This window comes from Camelus dromedarius, chromosome 1 (genome assembly GCF_036321535.1).
Source record: "Camelus dromedarius isolate mCamDro1 chromosome 1, mCamDro1.pat, whole genome shotgun sequence".
Taxonomy (NCBI): Eukaryota; Metazoa; Chordata; class Mammalia; order Artiodactyla; family Camelidae; genus Camelus; species Camelus dromedarius.
In genome coordinates this window covers 93,418,389-93,438,180 of record NC_087436.1, presented here as the reverse complement: position 1 = coordinate 93,438,180, position 19,792 = coordinate 93,418,389, and the positions used below count along the sequence as shown (strand labels likewise).

Sequence of the window (19,792 nt, the reverse complement as noted above, 5' to 3'; positions counted from 1 at the left end):
TGGCAGAAAAACCCCAAATCCCACCTGAGATCGTCAGAGAACAGCGACTTCTTTGGTTGCCATTTCCTTTCTTCTTCACTGAGAGCGTTCTCCCGTGCTTAAAATTTTGTTTTTCAAAGCCTTCCATTCTTTTAAAAAAATGCTTTTCCTTTTACAGCCTCTTGTCTTGAATTTTTACGTGTCTTTTCCCTGGACCTGTTTCCTAAAGTCTCTGACAGCCTGCCTTCTCTGTGTGTTGTATTACAGTCACATCCCCCAGGTCTCCACCGTTTCCCCAAGACCAACCAGTTCTTCCCTGGGAGTCACATTACATCAGCATTACTAATAGAATATCTGCTATATTTCAGACTATGTTTTATTCTAGGCAGTCAATTAAAAACGAACCTCGGCGCTGGTTTGATTTAACATGGAGGATGAATTGTCTAAGGTCAAATGCAAACTGCTGCTGGACTGGGGAGACATATATTTATATTCGTATTAAATATATACCTGTTGAATTTGGGATTTTTCTCCATGCTTCAGAGACCCCCTAAGCTTTCGGGTAATTAGGACGGTCCAAAGCGTGGGTTTCCAGAAACTTCGCAAAAAATTAGACTCCATCAAAAGGACTGCTCCACACATTCAGGGAACACCCACCAACAAAACCCATCTCCACAACCGCCAGATTATCTCACCAGCAAGTGAGACTGCAAGGTTTGGGGGCTTGGCTGTACCACTCCGCGCGGCGCATGGGGGGGTTCGTGCCCATTTGGCTGCGACTGACCGTTTCCCCTCGCTTGGTTTTGCCCCTGCTCCCCCCGCGCAGGCACCCACAGTGCGTCAGGCCGGCGCTTTATAGTGGCAGACTGGGCGGCTCCGTTCGCTGTTTTTCCTCTTCTCTGGGTCGTGACTCCTTTCAAGGTTCGCGAGGATGCAGCTTAAACCAATGGAGATTAACCCCGAGGTGAGGGTCAGGTGCATCGTTATCTGGGGAGCGTGGGGCCGAGGGTCAGCTTCCCTCAGGTAGCTGTATCTCGGAGTGGTTTTATTTTTGTATTTTTCTTTGCATTTGCCTTTCAGATGCTGAACAAAGTGAGTGACGTCTCACGCTGCCTCCATCCCCCTCCCCCGGGAGAGCCGAGGAAAAGGCGCCCACCCGCTCCCGCTGTTTCGCAAGGACAGAGCGGCTCCCTGCGTGGTCGAGAGGCGGTGGGGCTGGGGCGCGGCCGGGGCGCCCTCCCTTTGCCTCTGCCTCTGCATCGGAGGCGGCGGTGACTGTGAAACCAGTTGGGGATGGGATGGAGGAGGCTTCGCCCAGATGCGAGCCCGGGGCCGAGCTCCCGAGGGCGTGGCGCGCGCCCCGCGGACTCGAGTGCCCGGGCGTCGCAGGAGCCACGTGTGGGCTGCGCTTTGTGCTGTGTCATTGCGCCGGCTCGGGTTGGGGGCGGGGGCTCCTCCCAGGCCCGGGTCGGGGCGCGAGGATCCGAGCCCGCCCTGCCTCTCTGCCACTTGCGGGTCTCCGCGCCTGGCCGCCTTATTTCTTCTCCGCAGGTGCTGACCCGGCTGGGGGTTACCGGCCAGTGGCGCTTCGCGGACGTGCTGGGACTGGAGGAGGAGACTCTGGGCTCGGTGCCAGCGCCTGCCTGCGCCCTGCTGCTGCTCTTTCCCCTCACCGCCCAGGTAGGGCGTGGGGCCTGGGGTGCACAGGCCCTGGACTGTGCGCGCTTCCCCAAAGCCGAGTGAGGCTGTGAGGACAGTGTAGGCCCCACTCCCGTCCTGGCCTGGGCGCCCAGACCTGGTAAAGTTCCCTGTTCTTGTGGGGGATAGAGGGAGAAACTCGCACTTGCAGGGTATCAACTCACTGGGGGTCCTGTGGTAATAAGAGTTTATCGCCTCCTCGCTCATCCATCCAGCATTGCCTTAAATTTGGAGGAGAAGCAGCATCTCTGTTCCGTTATGCCAGTTATCCAGGAAGACAGTTCATCCTGTTCATGAGTGCAGCTTGAACCTCGGCTTTTCTGAGCCTTCCACTCCAAGGGATGGCTGGTTGTTTTCCTCTAAGGGCTATGATCTGTCATTTTATTGTTTGGTTCTCAGACTCCCACCTTGCTGTAAAAAAAAAAAAAAAAAAAAAAATGGGGGGGGGGGGTGGGCTTGCCTAAACCACAAGAAAGCAATAGGTTCTTAGAGAATAAAAATTCTCTACCTCCACTGCCTGGGTCTTTAGTGGACTCAAGGGTTTCTTCCCACCCCTCCACTCCCCACAATATGCAGACTTGGTTTTTAGCCTCTCCAATGTGCTTTTCTAAAAAGCTTAATCATTTGTGTATGGTTCCTGTGTGGGAGCCCCCTATCTCTCTTGACTTCTTTCCTCTCTGACCTTGTAGAAGTGAAATAGGTGGGTATTTAGTCCAGTCTTGGAAATACCTTTTCATTTCCCTTTAGGTGGTCTTCCTCCTATAAATAAATGTGCATGGATATATGTACCTCAAACACTGAGCTTCGGATATAAAAAGGTAGCTGGGATGATCCATCTCTTGGATGCGTGGAGTCCCACTAATTAGCATGGCATTGCCTACTCCAGTTGCTGTCACTTGAGCCCTGATTTAGGAGTGGTTGAAATTTGCTTTAGCCAAACTTGGGGCATTAGCATATGAGGCATTGTTCCAAACGCAGAGTGAGCTTAACTGAAGTACTATCCTAAGGCTGGGTATTCTAGAAGCATCCTCAGTAGTTAAGCCCTGTGGGAAGTTCCAGGTGCACCTCCCAGAAAATGGGCTAAGTATTGTTGGTTAAAACACATTAAAGCTATTAGGATAATCCCACTGACCTTTTTTATTGCAAAGCCTTTACTTTAGGTGAAAATGGAGCTGCTAAATAATTGCTAGTCAAATTAGCTTCCCTTTTGGTCAAATCAAACGCAATTTTGTCTCTCTCATGTGAGCCTCTCACAGAGCTTTCTTGTTAGAGGAACCATGATGACTCGGAGGTTTTTGAGCAGAGCACTCGAAGGCAAGGCCTCTGGGAGGCAGTGGTGCACCGTGTTTATCTTGCAAAACCCCACTGGTCTTGTGCTGGATCAAGCTGCTCTTGCTTAGAGAACATTCTAGCTTGAATGTTTTGTTTTTGAAAGCACTCGATACTTTGTCCTTTAGCTCCAGTTCAGTCCCTTAGATTTATTGAACACCTGTTCTGAGACACAAGCTAAATACTGAAGCAAATTCAAAGAACGGTTGAGGTTTATAGGTTGACTTCCAAACGAGCTTATGTTAATGTAGAAAGCATCTAATTCTGTCTAAGAGAATATTATGAAATCCTAAATGAACTACTTCTGAAACATTTTAAGCAATCATGAAATATGCACAGAAGTGTCTCCAGGCAAGAGCTCAAATGGCTCTAAAGGATGATGCTACCCCATTATAAAAAGTTAAACCTTAGAAAAGAGAAAACCTTTGTTGATGAGTAACTCAGTTCAGGGGTCCAGTGGGTGGGTATATGATGCTGAAACTTTACCTCCTGGTTGGAGTTAAAGTTGATCTTGTGGAACAAGAGAGCTTATTCCTTGAGTGGTACCACAGACACAGGCTTAAACTTCAGTTCCACATACAGTGATGCAAGGTTCTCGAATTGGAGATGTATGTACTTCAGGGGTTCTGTCTGATTTATACTGATTATAAGAAATTGGTGTTTCTATAGCATCAGCACCCTGCCTTTAACTGAGAAGTCATGCCTCTAAGGTTTTTAAAACTGTTAGTGAAAGGGCCACACAAGTCCACTAAATTACAGAGAGCTAATGATGCTTTGAGCAAAACTACCTCTGTTCTCCTCAAACTGTATATTTGGCAGAAACAAACAAGTCACATCTTCCTCTTGTAGGATGAGGAGTTTTTGTGAAGTCACAGCCCAGCACACTGGACCAGTTGTCTTTCCTTTCTAAAGACGGATGAGGGAATAGTTAATTTCTTTAAATTGCTCCTTTCTGTAGTTAAGTCTTGTTTTGTTTTTGAAGACACGTATACTTGGACAGAATAGAAGAACAGTGAGCTATAAACTAGCTGATGTTCTTGTTGGGTGTTCAGTTGACCAAAGCTTGATTGGAATGCCTGTGTGAAAAATAGCCATTGTTAGTGTGAAAGGAAGAAAATAATGAACTTGACTGTTTTTCTGACTTAGGACATCATCCATTTCCAGCTAAAAGGTTGCAGTGGTGTCTAGACAGAGCCTTGGGTGATATCCAGGGCCGTCCCTGCACTGCAGCATCAGGGTGGAGTCTCAGAGCCTCTCGGAACCCCGCGGGCTGGCGTGGGTGTAGGAGGCAGACAGGCCACTCCCTGGGCACCAGCCAGCCCCTAGAACCCCACTTGTGTTTCCATTTAGGTGCTAGAACTCACTGTGCTGCCATCTGTTCTTTGCATTTTCATTTTGAGATATACAAATGTTTTTTACGCTCACAGCATGAAAACTTCAGGAAAAAACAGATTGAAGAGCTGAAGGGACAGGAAGTCAGCCCTAAGGTGTACTTCATGAAGCAGACCATTGGGAACTCCTGTGGCACCATCGGACTTATCCATGCAGTGGCTAATAATCAGGACAAACTGGAGTTTGGTGAGTGTGGGTTGTGAAACCAGTCATCCTCTGGTTGACCTCTGGTTAACTGTAATGCTTCCTTCCAGCACCCCTAAGGGGCTATTCAGTAAATTGTGGCCTTAAGTTTTTTTGTAACCTACCCACACAGATAGAATCAGTGGGTGAATTCTCATCGTTCCTCTCTCTTGAGGAAAGGAAAGTCAGTTTTCCAAGAAGCGGGGTGTGACGTCCTCCACCTGGGAAGGCAGAGCAGGTGATAACGCAGTTGTGCGCTGCTCCCTGCCTGGACTCTTCCACATGCAGACAGCAGCCTTCGTGTTTCTCACGTGCTCCTGTTTTATTCTCAGCAATTCTGAAGGATTAGAGATGATGTTGAGCCATAAAATATCTGCTCTTAGGTCCTGTCTTTATGGCGCTGTGCCTCATAAGCAATAGGAGAACCGAAGTGGCCTAGAGCAGCTGGACACAGTGGGAGAGTTTCTGCAGGGAGGCATAGCAGCCTGCCGAATCCCCAAGAGATCCAGCTGTGAACAGAGGCGGGCCAGGGGTTTTAGCTCACCTCCAGTGGATGCTGTGGGGGGTACAGAAGAGACGAGTCTCAGCGATTAAGTTGTCAGAAGCACAGTTAACAGCACCAAAATGTATTAAAATATATGGCCTTGTGTGTAATTTAGGCCGTGGGTCAACAAACTTTCTTAAAAGGCCAGCGGGGAAATCTTTTAGGCTTTGAGGGCCATATGGTCTTTGCCCTCGTAGTACAAAAGCAGCCATACACAAGATGTAAAGTGAGAGATATCACTTCATCCCAATAAAACTTTATTTACAAAAATAGGTGGCAGTAGCTTGCCAACTCCTGATTTAGGCAATGAATGGGGGTGGCTGAGTACTGAATACCTTCAACTAACAGTCCATGTAGGGCTTGTAGCAGGTCAAATGCTCTTTAAAGCACACACACAAGGGAAGTGTGGCCAAGGCTCTACTTGTGGTACACTTTTGAAATTTAAAAAAAAAAGAGGCTTGTCTGGCCATAAAAATCCTGATCTAGAAGTTGCTTTTCCAAAAATTGATTCGACTGAGCCATATTAAAAAATTGTAGCTTGATCCTTTTTATTTCTTCTGTATTGAGTATCATGTTTAGGTTACTTGTTCCTGAGTCACAGAGTACTGTAACTCTTGTAAACACGGTCATGAGGGTGCCGAAGACTTCATCTGAGTCATAACCCTCCTCATAAAGTTAAGAGGATTCCTATAACTTCCAAATTTTGAATTTAGGGCTGAAAGTTCAAACTGAGGCCTATTAAAATGCAAGTTGCTCTCGCCCTAGCTAGGTATTCAGTATCTCCTAGACTCATCCACCCAGAGCAGTGCCAAAATGCTGGTGCCAGCCATCAGCCGGGCAGTTGTGTCTAGGCCAGACTGTTAGCTCTTTGCATGTCTATTTAAGATCTTTAGGTTAATGTCTGCTGGATAACGATATTACTAAGATCGTATTTTCTAGTCTGAAATAAAAAAAATCTTGGTTTGTGAACTGTTACTGGATTAGAATGCTACTATTACATCATGTATGTAGTGAACATTAATTGTGCATTGCTAGGTGCTGCAGATAACAGCAGTAGACAAAAGTGCCTGCCTTTATGGCACCAAAAATCTCAAAATATGTGTCACAAGTGGGTAAGTGCTGTAGCCGAGGTGGTGAGGGATTTGAGAGGTGAGGGTACAGTGGGAGGCGAAGGGGTCGGGTGGCAGGAAGGAGATGGGAGGAAGAGCTTGGCACTGGAGGAACAGAGAGTTCTCTGGCTTGGGTGCAGTGAGAAGGGAGCGGTTGGAAGAAGAGGCCAGGGAAGGATGGACAGCTTATCCACACCCTAGGAGGCTGTGGTAAAAATTCAGGTCATCAGACGTCAAATGCGATGGCTTAAGTCAGCAATAAATGTGTATCCATTTGCGTCACACCTATACTAATATATGCTGTTTTTTTTTAAGAGGATGGGTCAGTTCTGAAACAGTTTCTTTCTGAAACGGAGAAGTTGTCCCCTGAAGACAGAGCAAAATGCTTTGAAAAGAATGAGGTAGGAAGAGAACTTCTAAAACATTGATTTTTTTTTTTTCAATAACTCTTGAGGTTTTTGTGCTAATTACTCTCCTTTCTGCAGGCCATCCAGGCAGCTCATGATGCTGTGGCACAGGAGGGCCAGTGTCGGGTAAATGCACGTTAGAGCCAGGCTGCCTGTGTGTCACCTGTGTTTCCCCTGAACTGTGTTCAACAGTCTCTCATGGAACCCAGCAAATACTTTCATCCAAGGCCGAGTAACGCTAGAAAATTTTGCCAGAATAATGGCGTTGACCACACCTGGTCGTAAAAATGGCTCATCAGAATATTTAATTGGTGGTTCACACAGCTTGAGTAAATTCAAGCTGATGGTGTTTTATTTAGATCCAAATGAGTCTAATAGAGTGAGTAACATCCCTCTTCATAATGGAACATTTCAAGTACTCTCCTCATGGATTGTTGGAGAGTAAGATATACCAGTAAGGACTAACATTTTCTGGACAACTTAAATGTACCATTAATCTGAACAGAGCCTTCCTGTCAGCTGTTAGATTTAAGCCGGTGACAGTGCTTATATAAGTACAGTTGGCTCTGCCGCTTTCTGGTCTTGACCTTGTGTGAGGTGCTTATGCTCCCTAAGCCTTAATTTCTCCAGTAAAAAGCAAGCCATAGAGTTCTGAGAGTTACAGAATGTCTTCTTTCATGGTCTTAGAATAGGGACTATTATATAGGAAACAAATATTAGCAATAATTTAAAAAACAGGCAAGTCACTTCAAGCATATTCCATTTAGAGAATTTATTTTTAACAAATTAAGTTCCGCTTATAAAAATGATATTGCAAAATATGTGTATCGAACCAGCAGGTTGTAGACCTTAAACTTACACAATATTACGTCCTTACATCCTAATAAAGCAAAAAAAATTTTAAATGTAGTGTATAATACAGTGGAAAATAGTCATTTTCAACGACATGTCTTGACTCTTCAGGTAGATGACAAAGTGAACTTTCACTTCATTCTGTTTAACAACGTGGATGGCCACCTCTATGAACTTGGTACGTTTCATTCCAGTTTTAGAATCTAATATAGCTGCATGCATTCTCTTAGACATAATTCCTCTTACAGTATTGGTGTGTGACTTTATGGTGGTGCTTAGTAGGTCTTTGCTTATAAAGCCAGAACAGCAGTGTATTCTTGTGGGGCCCCTAACCCCTTATCATACCTGGAGCACCTCCCTCAGGCAGCTGACCTGTGGAACGAATAATCTTAGTCACAAACCAGTAAAGAGAATTGATCAGCAAGTTCAAGGTGTATGTATTCAGATTTTCTCTTTCCACCTTCTGCTATAGCATCACCAGTACAGGGTTTCTGCCATCATCCTTTTCAGACAAGGAATACTTTTGGGAAAAGATAAATGCCTAAACATGACCTGGCTGTGTAAAAAGAATTTGGACGTGTTGGAGTAATTTCTGTTGGCTGGTGTGTGGCAACAAGAAGGATCATCCATCTTTATATTAAGAAGAATCATCTGCTTTGTATTAATGGAGAAAGGCAGCTGTGTTGTCTCAAATAAAGATATTACCTATGGGCAAGCGAGGGCAAAGAAAACTTGGGGCCAGTTAGCAGTCATTGAGGGGCAAATGAAATCTCAAGGATCCCTTTTCCTTGCCTCCACCTTCCCTGTACCTCAGACACTGCATCTGACTTTTGCTCTGTGGTCTTTCCCAAGATGGGCACCAGCCCTTCTATTAGGGTAGTTAGCTTGGGCTGATACGGTCTTGGTGCTTATACACTAGAATTGCCTGGGATGGATATTTAGGAACACTTGAACCTCATTTCCAGCCTGTTGCTTCATAACCAGCCTTCCCTGTGTGGGAATGTCAGTGGTATTTGGAAGAATCTAAAGCTTCCCTTTAAGGTGGACAAGCACGGTAGCCAGCTAACGTGCAGAGAAAACTGGCGTGCTTCTCTTTTTTGTTCTAGATGGACGGATGCCTTTTCCGGTGAATCATGGCACCAGTTCTGAGGACTCACTGCTGCAGGTAATCTTTGGAATCCATTTCCACTAAGGCCCACATTTCTTCAGCCAAATTGTCTATTCTAAAGTGCAAACCTTTTTCGGTACGGCTGGCACCAATCATCTGGGTTAAGAGCAGTCTTTTTAGGGCTTAAAGATCATCTTAGTAATTCTATCTACCTTATCTTACAGCAGATGGTTTTAGGCAGGGTCCTTTACAGCAGCCCTGAATAATCTGCATGTGCTGTCTTTAGGTCACACTTAAAATGAGCCTGAAAGCCATTGCTGACTTCTTTGTGGGATTAAGGTGACCATTGTCCTCTTGGCTAATTACATCATAGCCAGTGACTTGGACTCAGAACAGCAACCCGAGCCTATCCTATTCCCTTTCTGACTGCTGGATGTGGGTCAGTCTTGTAGGATACTGTGGATTCTGGTTGGGCAGTTAACTTCATGAGATTTTTCTTCCCACGTGATCCACTGTTACAGGTCAAGAGAAGCAAATTCAGAACATGCCTGACAAGAACTTTAAGATCTAGGGTCGCTGAGTAACCATCCTGGTACAAGTGACTGCAGAAACCTCTCTAAGTAAAATACTAGTCCTCTTTACCCTAAAAACAAATCTCTAGAGTTGAATCAATTTGCTGTTATAAAGGAAAATTCTTCATTGTGATAGAATAAAAAATGGTGTTGATATAACTACTTCATTTGTCATAATAACAGCTACATTTTTTTTGCACACTTCCTGTGTGCAGACTGGGGGTTGGCAAACTTTTTCTGCAACGAGCCAGGAAATATTTCAGTTAGGTTTTGTGTAGCATATGGGCTCTGTTGCAAGTATTCAGTTCTGCTGTGATAGCTCCAGAGCAGCCCATGGGCAATGTCTCAGTGAATGTGTATGGATGTATTCCACTAAAATTTTGTTCACAAAAGTAGGCAGCAGGCTAGATTTGACTCACAGACTGCAGTTTGCTGACTCTGTGCTGGATGCTAAGAGGTAGTTAATTATTATTCACATTTTACAGATGAGGAAACTGAGGTGCAGAGGTAAGTGATGCCCAAGGTCAATGACAAACTGTAGATCCATGGTTCAAATCTGGACAGTCTGTCTCTAGAGTCTGCTCTTACCACTGCATAATACTACCTGTCTTTATAATAGACCTGTTTTGGAAGCATCATGGACATGATGACCTCAAGGTGCGAGTGGACCAGATTATGCCCTCTAGGAGGGAGGGTCACTTTCTCTAGTCTGCTGTCAGATACACCTGAGATCAATTAGAGCTAACTGTTAGATATACAGGGGTGATGAGAATAGTGGGGATTTGCAGGAGAGTCAGGATTCACTTATGGGAGAGAGAACAGAGGCAGAACTTCTGGTTATGACCTACTTGGAGAAAAAGACTCTTCTACAGAAGCTTCTAAGGTGCATTATTAACTCATATCTAACAGTATACCAATAATACAGGCACACCTCAGAGATATCGTGGGTTCGGTTCCAGACCACCACAATAAAGCAAGTATCACAATAAAGCGAATTTTGGGATTTTTTGGTTTCCCAGTGCATATAGAAGTTATGGTTACACTATACTGTAGTCTATTAAGCAGTATGTCTGAAAAAAAAAAAGCACATTCCTTAATTAAAAATACTGTTAAAAATGCTGACCGTCATCTGAGCCTTCAGTGAGTCAGTCTTTTTGCAATAGTAACATCAAAGATCACTGATACACGGGTCATCGTAACAAACATAATAAAAGTTTGAAATATTGTGAGAATTACCCAAATGTGACATAGAGACAAGAAGTAAGCAAATGCTACCAGAAAAATGGTTCCAGTAGACTTGGTCCATGCAGGATTGCCACAAACCTTCAGTGCAGCACGATAAAGTGAAGGGCAGTAACATGAGGTCTGACTGCTCCATAACATGCGCTCCGAGTAGGGCGCCTAAAACTGTGTGTGAGTGGAATTTATGAGGTGTGGGAAGGTAAAACCTTTTTGTTAAAAAAAAAAAAAAACCTAATTAGAATCTTATTTACAATTAGCTGAATATAAACCAGCATCTTAATTAGTGAAAATTCTTATCCTAAGTAAGGCTGGTTCTGTATGGTTAGAGATGTTTTAGGTTGACAAAACTATATCCTGAATTAACTATTAAGTGGTGAGAAAATACATAAACTTAACCCAAGCATCTTAAACTTGAGTGAATCAGGTCACCGGCTGTTGTCTGTGTAGCGAATGGCTGTTGTCTTTAGAGGCACACCCTTAGTATTAATCTGCACCGTGGGTCCTAAAGGAGGGTGGATCTGGGGCAGGCAGGTTTGGAATATCAATATATTAAAAATTCTGATAGAATTAAATATGTAGATGTTACTCTAGATCCTCTATAGTTTTTCTGAGTGGTTCCAAAGCAGGAACAAAACTGGTGTGGTTGATGCTTCTTAAGGACCAAAACTCACTATTGAGTTGATTGTTAGACCTTGGGAGCTGATGTTCCATGACTGTTCTTTGTCACAGTATCCACTGTCTTCTTAAAGGTCTTACACTTAGTATTGTTGATGGGACTCTTTCCACTGGACTTTTTACAAATTGGACACAGTGATGGATGTTCTGATCGCAAGGCATTTAAACCCTAGAATTTGGCAAATAACATAGGGCTCAATTTTCTAGTGCCAGTCTTTGTAATCTGGGCCCTTAGAATTAGTAACACACATCATTCCTTGAGTTTGTAAGAATCCATCATACTGGAATACCAGGTATTTAAATTTTAAGCCTGTTGTGTAAAATGTTTACTTGGAAAAAAAATGTCTCTGAAAGTTTCTGTTAGAACTTTTCCCTTATGGCAGAGAAGTCAATCTTTGGTCTTTGGATTTGAGGGAAAGAGCGCCAAGAGGGCAGTTTTCTTGTCAAAACCAGGCACAGGTGGCGGAAGCAGAGAGTTTGGTAGAAGTAATAAAGGAATCAAAGTTTCTGAGGCCAGATCTGTGATGTGGGTCATTGTCTTTCCCATCACTTCATTTTTTTCCCCCCTCTTGCCTCAAATTTAATGGAAAGTTTAAAGTCCGTCAGGGTGAACTTTGGGCATTAACAGGCCTTAGTGATACTGTCCCCTGGAAGCTTTCATTTTGAGCTGTTGCTGTTCAGACGTGAATTAATGACGTTCCTCCTTCTCAGGACGCCGCCAAGGTCTGCAGAGAATTCACTGAGCGTGAGCAAGGGGAGGTCCGCTTCTCTGCTGTGGCCCTCTGCAAGGCAGCCTAATGCCCCGTGGAGGGGACTGGCTTTCTCCCTGCGTCCCTTCATCGTGAAAGTATACCCCCCCTACGCGGTCCAGAAGCTTCAGTCCTCCCAGAGCACAGCTCTTCTCCTTCGGTTCTGCAGATAAGCGCCTGCCCTCAGCCATGCCCACGCACTCAGCTGTCATTGAGCAGTTTGGTGTCAGCCTCAGATGGCGAAGCGAGCCCCTCGTGTGTGTCGTACCTCAGTATCTAACGCTTTAATGGCTCCTTTGGTTTGTGTCTGTAAGTTAGGGCCTTGGATGTGGTCTAATTGTTCTTAAAAGGAATAAAACTTTTCTGCTGATAAAGAGATGAGCCTAAACTTTTCATTTTTTCTTTTACCTTCCTCTGCCCCTCCAGTATATCCCAAGTTATTTTCGTAGTAATTATATATATCTTGTACATAAGAACTCACACAGCACAGGTAAGAAAATTACCATTAAAATATCAGTTTACTGTGTCTCTAGACTTTTTCCTATATGTTTGTTACTGTGCATAACTGTAGATGGTTTAAAAAAATTAAACAGACTTAATTTTTGGAATAATTTATTTTTATTGAAATATAGTTGACAATACAATGTTAGTTTCAGATGGACAACAGTGATTTGACATTTAAATATGTTATGAAATGATACAATAAGTCTAGTAACCATCTGTCCCTTTAAAGTTATTACAGTATTGTTGACCATATTCCTTATGCTGTAAGAATAATTTTAGATATACAGAAAAATTAAGAAGATACTATAGAGTTCCCATATACCCCTCATCCATTTCCCAGGTAGCATCTTGCATTAGTATGATACATTTGTTACAACCGATAATACTATTGACTGAAGTCCAATCCTTATTCAGATTCCCTTGGTTTTTACTTAATGTCTTTTTCCTTTTGTGGGGTCCCATCCAGGATACACCTTAGGCTTCTCTTGGTTAAGACAGTTTCTGAGACTTTTCTTTTGATAACTTTGACAGTTTCAAGGAGTACTGATCCAGTATTTTGTAGGATGCCCCCCTCTTGGGATTTGCCTTATGTTTTTCTCATAAGTAGATCAGGGTTATGAGTTGTGGGGGGAGGAAGACCACAGTGGTAAGGTGCTAGTCTCATCTCATCACATCAAGGGTACATGCTATCTACAAGCCTTATCATGGTTAATGTTAACCTTGGTCACCTGGCTAGGTCGTGTTAGGTTTCTCCACAGTGACATTACTTCCCCCCCCCCCACCCCCCACTACATACTGGAAGGAAGTCCATGCGTAGCCAATCCTATAGGAGTAGGGAGTTGAATTACATTCCATCTTGAAGGTGGAGTATCTATATAAATTATTTGGAATTCTTTTGCAAGGCAGATACTTGTCTCTTACCCTCTATTTAATCATTTATATCAGTATGAACTCATGGGTATTTTATACTCTTGAGTTACGATCCAGTACTACATTTTGTTACTGAAATTGTTCCAGCTTTGGCCCTTGAGAGCTATTTCAGTTGGCTCCTGTGTCCCTTTGACATACCCCAATCAATGTGGGGTTTTGCTTTTTTTTTTTCTCCAGGATTTCTTTGCAGAATTAAAAAAAGTCATTTGTTAAACCTTACTATTGTATAGATAAGGATACACTAATATGTAATGTATAGGCTTGCATTTGTTCTCAACAATTGATACTTGAATGTAACAGGTCTAATTGCTTAGAGTTGAAGCCAAGGAGGTGCAATTTCAGTTCTAACTTGGTGTGTGACTGCCATACAGTCACCTAGGAGATTGCCTTAGGGGAAAGTGATATGTGATATCATATAGTATTTGTCATTCTCTGTCTTATTTCACTTAGCATAATGCCCTCCAAGTCCATCCATGTTGCTGCCAATGGCAAAACTGCAGTGTTATCACTGAGTAGTATTCCATTGTATGTATATACCACAACTTCTTCATCCATTCAACTGCTGATGGACAGTTAGGTTGCTTCCATATCTTGGCAGTTGTAAATAATGCTGCTATGAACATTGGGATGCATGTATCTTTTTGAATTAGGTTTTTTTTTTTTTTTTGGCTATATACCCAGGAGTAGAATTGCTGGGTCAAATGGTAGTTCTATTTTTAGTTTTTTGAGAAATCTGCATACTGCTTTTCACAGTGGCTGCAACAATTTACATTCCCACCAACAGTGTACAAGGGTTCCCTTTTCTCCACATCCTCGCCAACATTTGTTTTTGGTGTTCTTTTTGATAATGGCCATTCCGACAGGTGTGAGGTGATAGTTCACTATGGTTTTGATTTGCATTTCTCTGATAATTAGCGATGTTGAGCATCTTTTCATTTGCTTGTTGGCCATCAGCATGTCCCCTTGGGAAAAACATCTATTCAGTTCTGCCCATTTTTTAATTGGGGTGTTTTTTTGATGTTGAGTTGTATGAGCTGTTTGTATATGTTGGATATTAATTCTTTATTGGTTATATCATTTGCAAATATTTTCTGCCATTCAGAAGGCTTTTTTATTTTGTTGATGTTTTCCTTTGCTGTGCTAAAGCTTTTAGGTTTAATTAGGTCTCATTTCTTTATTTTTGGTTTTATTTTCTTTGCTTTAGGAGATGGAGCCAAAAAATTGCTGTGATTTTTGTCAAAGAGTGTTCTTGTGTTTTTCTCTAGCAGTTTTATAGTATCTGGCCTTACACTTAGGTCTTTAATCCGTTTTGAGTTAATTTTTGTACGTGGTGTTAGAGAATGTGATAGAGATGACTGTGTAGTGCTTTCAACAGGCAAAGCCACCCGATGCTAAGTATCCCTCCTTTTTAACTAACACCCAAAATGTCCAATTGAGGAATATTTAAGTTACACATCTATTCAGTATCATATGGTCTGTCTTAAAGACCCAAGAACATGAAAAAAATGTTCATGCATGAAACTAGTGAAAGAGTTTTATAAACTGTTTGCATATGTGTTTAGAAAAGACAGGACCATAATAGCTATATGTTTACTATATTCTAAGTTAAACTTAGTCATCATGTGAGATTGGTATTATCCCCATTTTGGTATTATCCCCATTTAGAAAACTAAGGCACAGGGAAGCTTAAGCAACTTGCCCAAGGTTACCAGGCTAATAAAGGATGTTGTGGACATCAAACCCAAGCGGAGTGGCTCTGAGAGCCCATAATATTAATGATCATTGCTGGGCAGAGGTGGACCTAACTTTAGGTGAATGATAGTTAAGCTTTAGGGCCCAACACTTGAATGACCCCTTGCAATATCCTGGCTTGTGTGTCCTTGTGAAATTCACAATTTCTTAACCTGGGTCTGCTTCTGTTTCTGCGTGTTGAGATTATGGGTGATTTAACTTTATACCTTCATCTTCCAAGCTTTTTAAAATTGCATATTACTTTTATTAAAAAAAAACTTAAGTTTTTCTCTGGAACTGTTGTGAATGAATTAACTGAATGAATTCTGTAATGAGGTGCTGCTGGTTAATTTAGCATACCTCCCAAGTTTCTTCAATTTATAACTGAAGTCAGTGCAACTTACTTAGTCTTCTGTCTTCTAGGGGCTTCATTACAAAGCTACGTTAGAACTTTAAATAATCATCTTTCAGTCTCCAAAACCTCCACTTACTTGGAACATGTTCAGTTTCTTCCACGCCCTGCCCTGGTAAATAATGACTTGACATCCTGGCCTGGGAGTTGCTTTCTGTGTCCTTTGAATGATGTGATGTTATTAACTATATGTGTTATAGCAGTGAGCTGTTCACCTGTTTGATTCTTGACCTGGCTTGGCATCCACTAAGGAACAAGGTGCCTCTTGGTGGAGCAGTGAACCGTGGGCTGCTGTGGATGCCGGTGTGGTCGGGCAGTCTGGTGCAATCGTGTAGAATGGGACCGACAGGACCTCTCCCAGGACTGTGGGCTCAATTAAGCCACATAGAGCTCAGCACATAGTGAGCACACTTTCGAGCATTTCTATTAATGTGACATAAACCATTATAGGAGCTGAATGTATGTATTTGAATATTTATGAACAAAGGAGAAAGAAGCAGAGAAATCTCAGCAAATGAAGTAGTTAAGTTCTCTGTTAGTGTGAAATACCTGAATTTGGACAATTTAAACCACTTGATAGTTCCTTCATGTTAATATCCTTAACCTGATTCAAAATCAGATTTTATAATTGTCTTCTTACTCTTAGGAATCAGACGCTTTCCATAGTGTTAACCGTTCTTTAAAAATAGGCTTTTAATTTTTAAAAAATCTTACCTTAGTACATTTGTCACAATGAACGAATTAACGTTGATACTTTATTATTAATTTAAATTCCTACTGTGTTTCTTTAGTTTTCACCAAATGTCCTTTCTTGTTCCAGAATCCCGTCTAGGATACCATATGGCATATAGTTGTCATGTCTCCCTAGGCTCTTCCTGGCCATGTTTTACTGAACTAAAACCAATGATGCTGACTTGGGGCGCTGCTTTGGCTCTTGTCAATTCCTCTCGTCCATGGTCTCCTGGGGCTGCACCAGGCAGCATAGCTTTGTGGTTGAGAACTGAGGTTTGTGCCATCAGCTCCACCCCGTACCAGATGGGTGCCTTGGCCGTCTTAACTCTTCCAAAGCCCCGATTTCTTCATCTGTAAAGTCGGTTCAGTATCTGCCTCATAGGGTTGTGAAAGCACAGGAGAATACATGTGAAGTCCTTGGGATGTGCTAAACACAGTAAATGCTATGGCTTTCATTTTTGACACCACCTATCTTCTCTGCATCCATCTCTCCTTTTAAATATCCAGTGTTTGGGCATTAAGTACAATTTGAATGGCACCTGAATTCCCTATTTTACATTCAAACACCCTGAACAGTAGGAAGACAAAAGCTTTATTTAAAACTATACTTACTGTTTCCAGTAGGTGGCAGCAAAGGAAAACTTATGGCAACTTCAGAGCTCAGTAGGTTTGAACAAAAGTTGAGCCAGGAAAGAGAAACCAGTAGCTTTTGGTGACTAGCTCTTCTGGGCAAGATGGAGAAGTGTGACACAGAGTGGGCCTTCATTTTGGCCCATTGTTTTGGACTGGACTAACCAGTCCTGGTATAGATTGGCTAAAGCAGCCTGACTTGCTTTTTGGGCTATCCATAGTTTTGCCCAGGTTCTATGTATTTTGTCATAAAACTAAATAGAAATAAGCAGTATTAATTTCAAATCACAAATTCATCAAGTAAATGCTTTCTCTGCTGATGTTGAATTAGATGTTATCCCAAATACAAATGATTTGATAATTCTATAATCAATTCTACATCTAGCAGAACCTGGCTTTTGACATCTTAGCATTCGAAACTAGTGGAATTAATGGTATGATCCTGACTCATTAGAGCTTTACGAAAATATTTTTCTCTTCAGTTAAATAATATTAACTTTCTTTTCAAGTAGTTCCATATAGATAGATGGATTTGACCTTTCTATTCAGAGAACTGGGTCTGGACTAGCATTGACACTAAGTAGTTGGGTGATATTAACTAACTCCCTTTTCCTTTCCTGGCCTCAGTTTTCCTCATTTTTAAAATAAAATAATTAAACAGACTCAGAGCTCACAGACGTGCCTTCATCCAGTGAGTTTCTATACCACAGGCCCCACTATTTGCCAGCCCGGCTTCAGGAGGTGCACACTGTAGACCTCTGGCCCTCAGCTCTTCAGACCCATGGCCCCTTTACTATCCTAAACGAGAGCTCATAGCTAATATAAGAAATCAATTTAAAGAATGTTTCCACATGTACATGATCAGGCGTTACCACGTGAGAAGATGTAAAGGGAGGTGAGGCTCGTACTTAGACAGCAAATCATGAAGACAGAGGTGGCAACGGTGGCAGATGGAAGCCGGGGCAGCACATCGACAGTTCAGATGCCATGAGCAGCCTTGGTGTCTGTCATGCGATTTTCCCTTTTCCCCAGATGGTGAAAATCTTGGTAAAGTCCCAAACAAAATAATTACATTCTTCCCTTGACTTACCCATTAATTGCACTTATGGAAACTTCAGTGCAAAGACTATGCAAAAAAATAGGTTCAGACAATTGTATCCAGATTTTGCACTGACATGAATGCCTAGAGCTGTGTTTGAAAGCTGTGTAACTAGCAGCACAATTTTCATCGCGTGAGGCTGTCTTCTCACAACCTGGCTCCAGACAGTAAGTGCCAGTGGAACCTACCCCCTATCATTACCACAGCAAAATATTTGCCAACAAATTTCCAAAACATCCATTAGGGCTTGGTACCACCGCCCCTGAGGATCACTTAGCCACACTGGAGAATCTTTCCAAAGTAACTTGTTGCAGGCAGAATTTCAGAATGGCCTCGGAGAGTCCCAGCCCATTGTGTGTAAACACCTTCCCCCGGGCACTTGATCAAACACTAATCTGGATGCTGCTCTGAAGGGAGTTTGCAGATGTGATTAAGGTCCCAAATAAACTGGCATTAAAATAGATTATCTCCAGTTAGCCTGTCCTAGCCCTTAAAAAGGACCAGGCTTTTCTTGGCAAAAGAATGTGGGCCACCTCTAGGAGGTGAGAGTGGACCCCACTGACAGCAGGAAAACGAGAATCTAAGTTCTAGAGCCTTAAGGAGCTGAATTTGGCCAACGACCTGAATGCACCTGGAAGCAGAATCTTCCGCAGAGCCTCCAGAAAGAATCACAGCCGACACCGTGATCCAGCCTAGTAAGACCCCCTGTAAGACAGGCCGGTCAGGCCACGCTGGACTTCTGACCTACAGCACCGCGCACTAAGAAATCAGTATTAATTGAAGCCTCTAAGTTTGTGGTAATTTGTTATGCAGCAAAAGGAAATGCAGACAATTTAATAAGGCAACATGACATGTGAGTCACTGGATTTCCTTGATGGCCCTCTCTAAACCATCCCTTCACTACCTCCACCACCCACTCCACATCTCTGAGGATGAGGTTGTGAAGAATATGCTGACATTCCAGGAACTGACAGCCCTCCCTTAGATTCCATGTCCTCCCTGGGGATGGGGGGTGAGGTCCCTCAGCTCCTGGCCCAGCTCGAAGCCCAAGTTTGCCTCAGGGACACACTCATAAGTCTGCCATGCTTGTCACCAGGAGGCACCTGCTTGATGAAACTAACAGCAAAGGTGACGTGTAGCCTTAATCACTTACTGCAATCTGACGTCACGTCTCACTGCTACAGAAGGTCACAGCTATCCAAACTGGACGTGTAGAATTAAAAAAAAATAATGTCCTTAAGATGTATGGTACTGAAAATCCCTATTTTGTGTGCAGTGGAGTATTCCAGGCCTTCAAGTACCACCTGCCGTCTGCTTCTCTCTGGGGCTAGTCTTTCTGTGGCTCCTTCTGTCACTCCTCCCCCCACCATCCTGCTCAGTTGGAATGGAGTGGCCACCAACAGAGCCACTTCACTCGTTCTGGAAGGCTCCCTTTTTTATTCCTTTTGAAAACATGGAAGCCACCTTTGAGGGCTTTGCAATAATTATTATTTTAACATTTAAAAACATTTAAACATTTAAAATTTCTTTAAAAACATTTAAAGAAATCTTTGAAATTAAGAATAACAGTTGGCTCAGAGACAAGACCTAGTTTGTTTGTTTGTTTGTTTGTTTACCTCTGTGCCTTTATTTGCTTCTGTGGGATGCTGTGGGCCCAGGTCCCTTCTTTAAAGATACATGCTGACAGCAGAGGTCAAAAGTTCCTTATTATTTGTGCAAAGTCGACTCACTTCATGAATTTTCTGTGGAGGTCTCTTCTGATAGTCTTGAGTCATCACAAAAGTGGCCCTCAAATATATATATATATATATAACATTTCTCTCTCCCTCCCTCCTTCTCTTTCTTTTTCTTTCTTTCTTCCTTTCTTTCCTCCTTTCCTTCCTTCCTTCCTCCTTTCCTTCCTTCCTTCCTTTTC

General features: G+C 42.8%; 1 protein-coding gene across 1 annotated transcript; it reads left to right on the top strand.

Annotated features, from left to right (window-relative positions):
- The first annotated feature begins 589 nt into the window (after nucleotides 1-589).
- On the top strand, nucleotides 590-12,215 carry UCHL1 (ubiquitin C-terminal hydrolase L1). The gene is made up of 9 exons (XM_031435479.2): nucleotides 590-943; nucleotides 1,060-1,071; nucleotides 1,531-1,659; nucleotides 4,434-4,584; nucleotides 6,550-6,635; nucleotides 6,720-6,767; nucleotides 7,605-7,671; nucleotides 8,600-8,658; nucleotides 11,802-12,215. Exons 1-9 carry the CDS (start codon nucleotides 911-913, stop codon nucleotides 11,886-11,888), a joined length of 672 nt encoding a protein of 223 aa, XP_031291339.1. The 5' UTR covers nucleotides 590-910; the 3' UTR covers nucleotides 11,889-12,215.
- The last annotated feature ends 7,577 nt before the right edge of the window (nucleotides 12,216-19,792 follow it).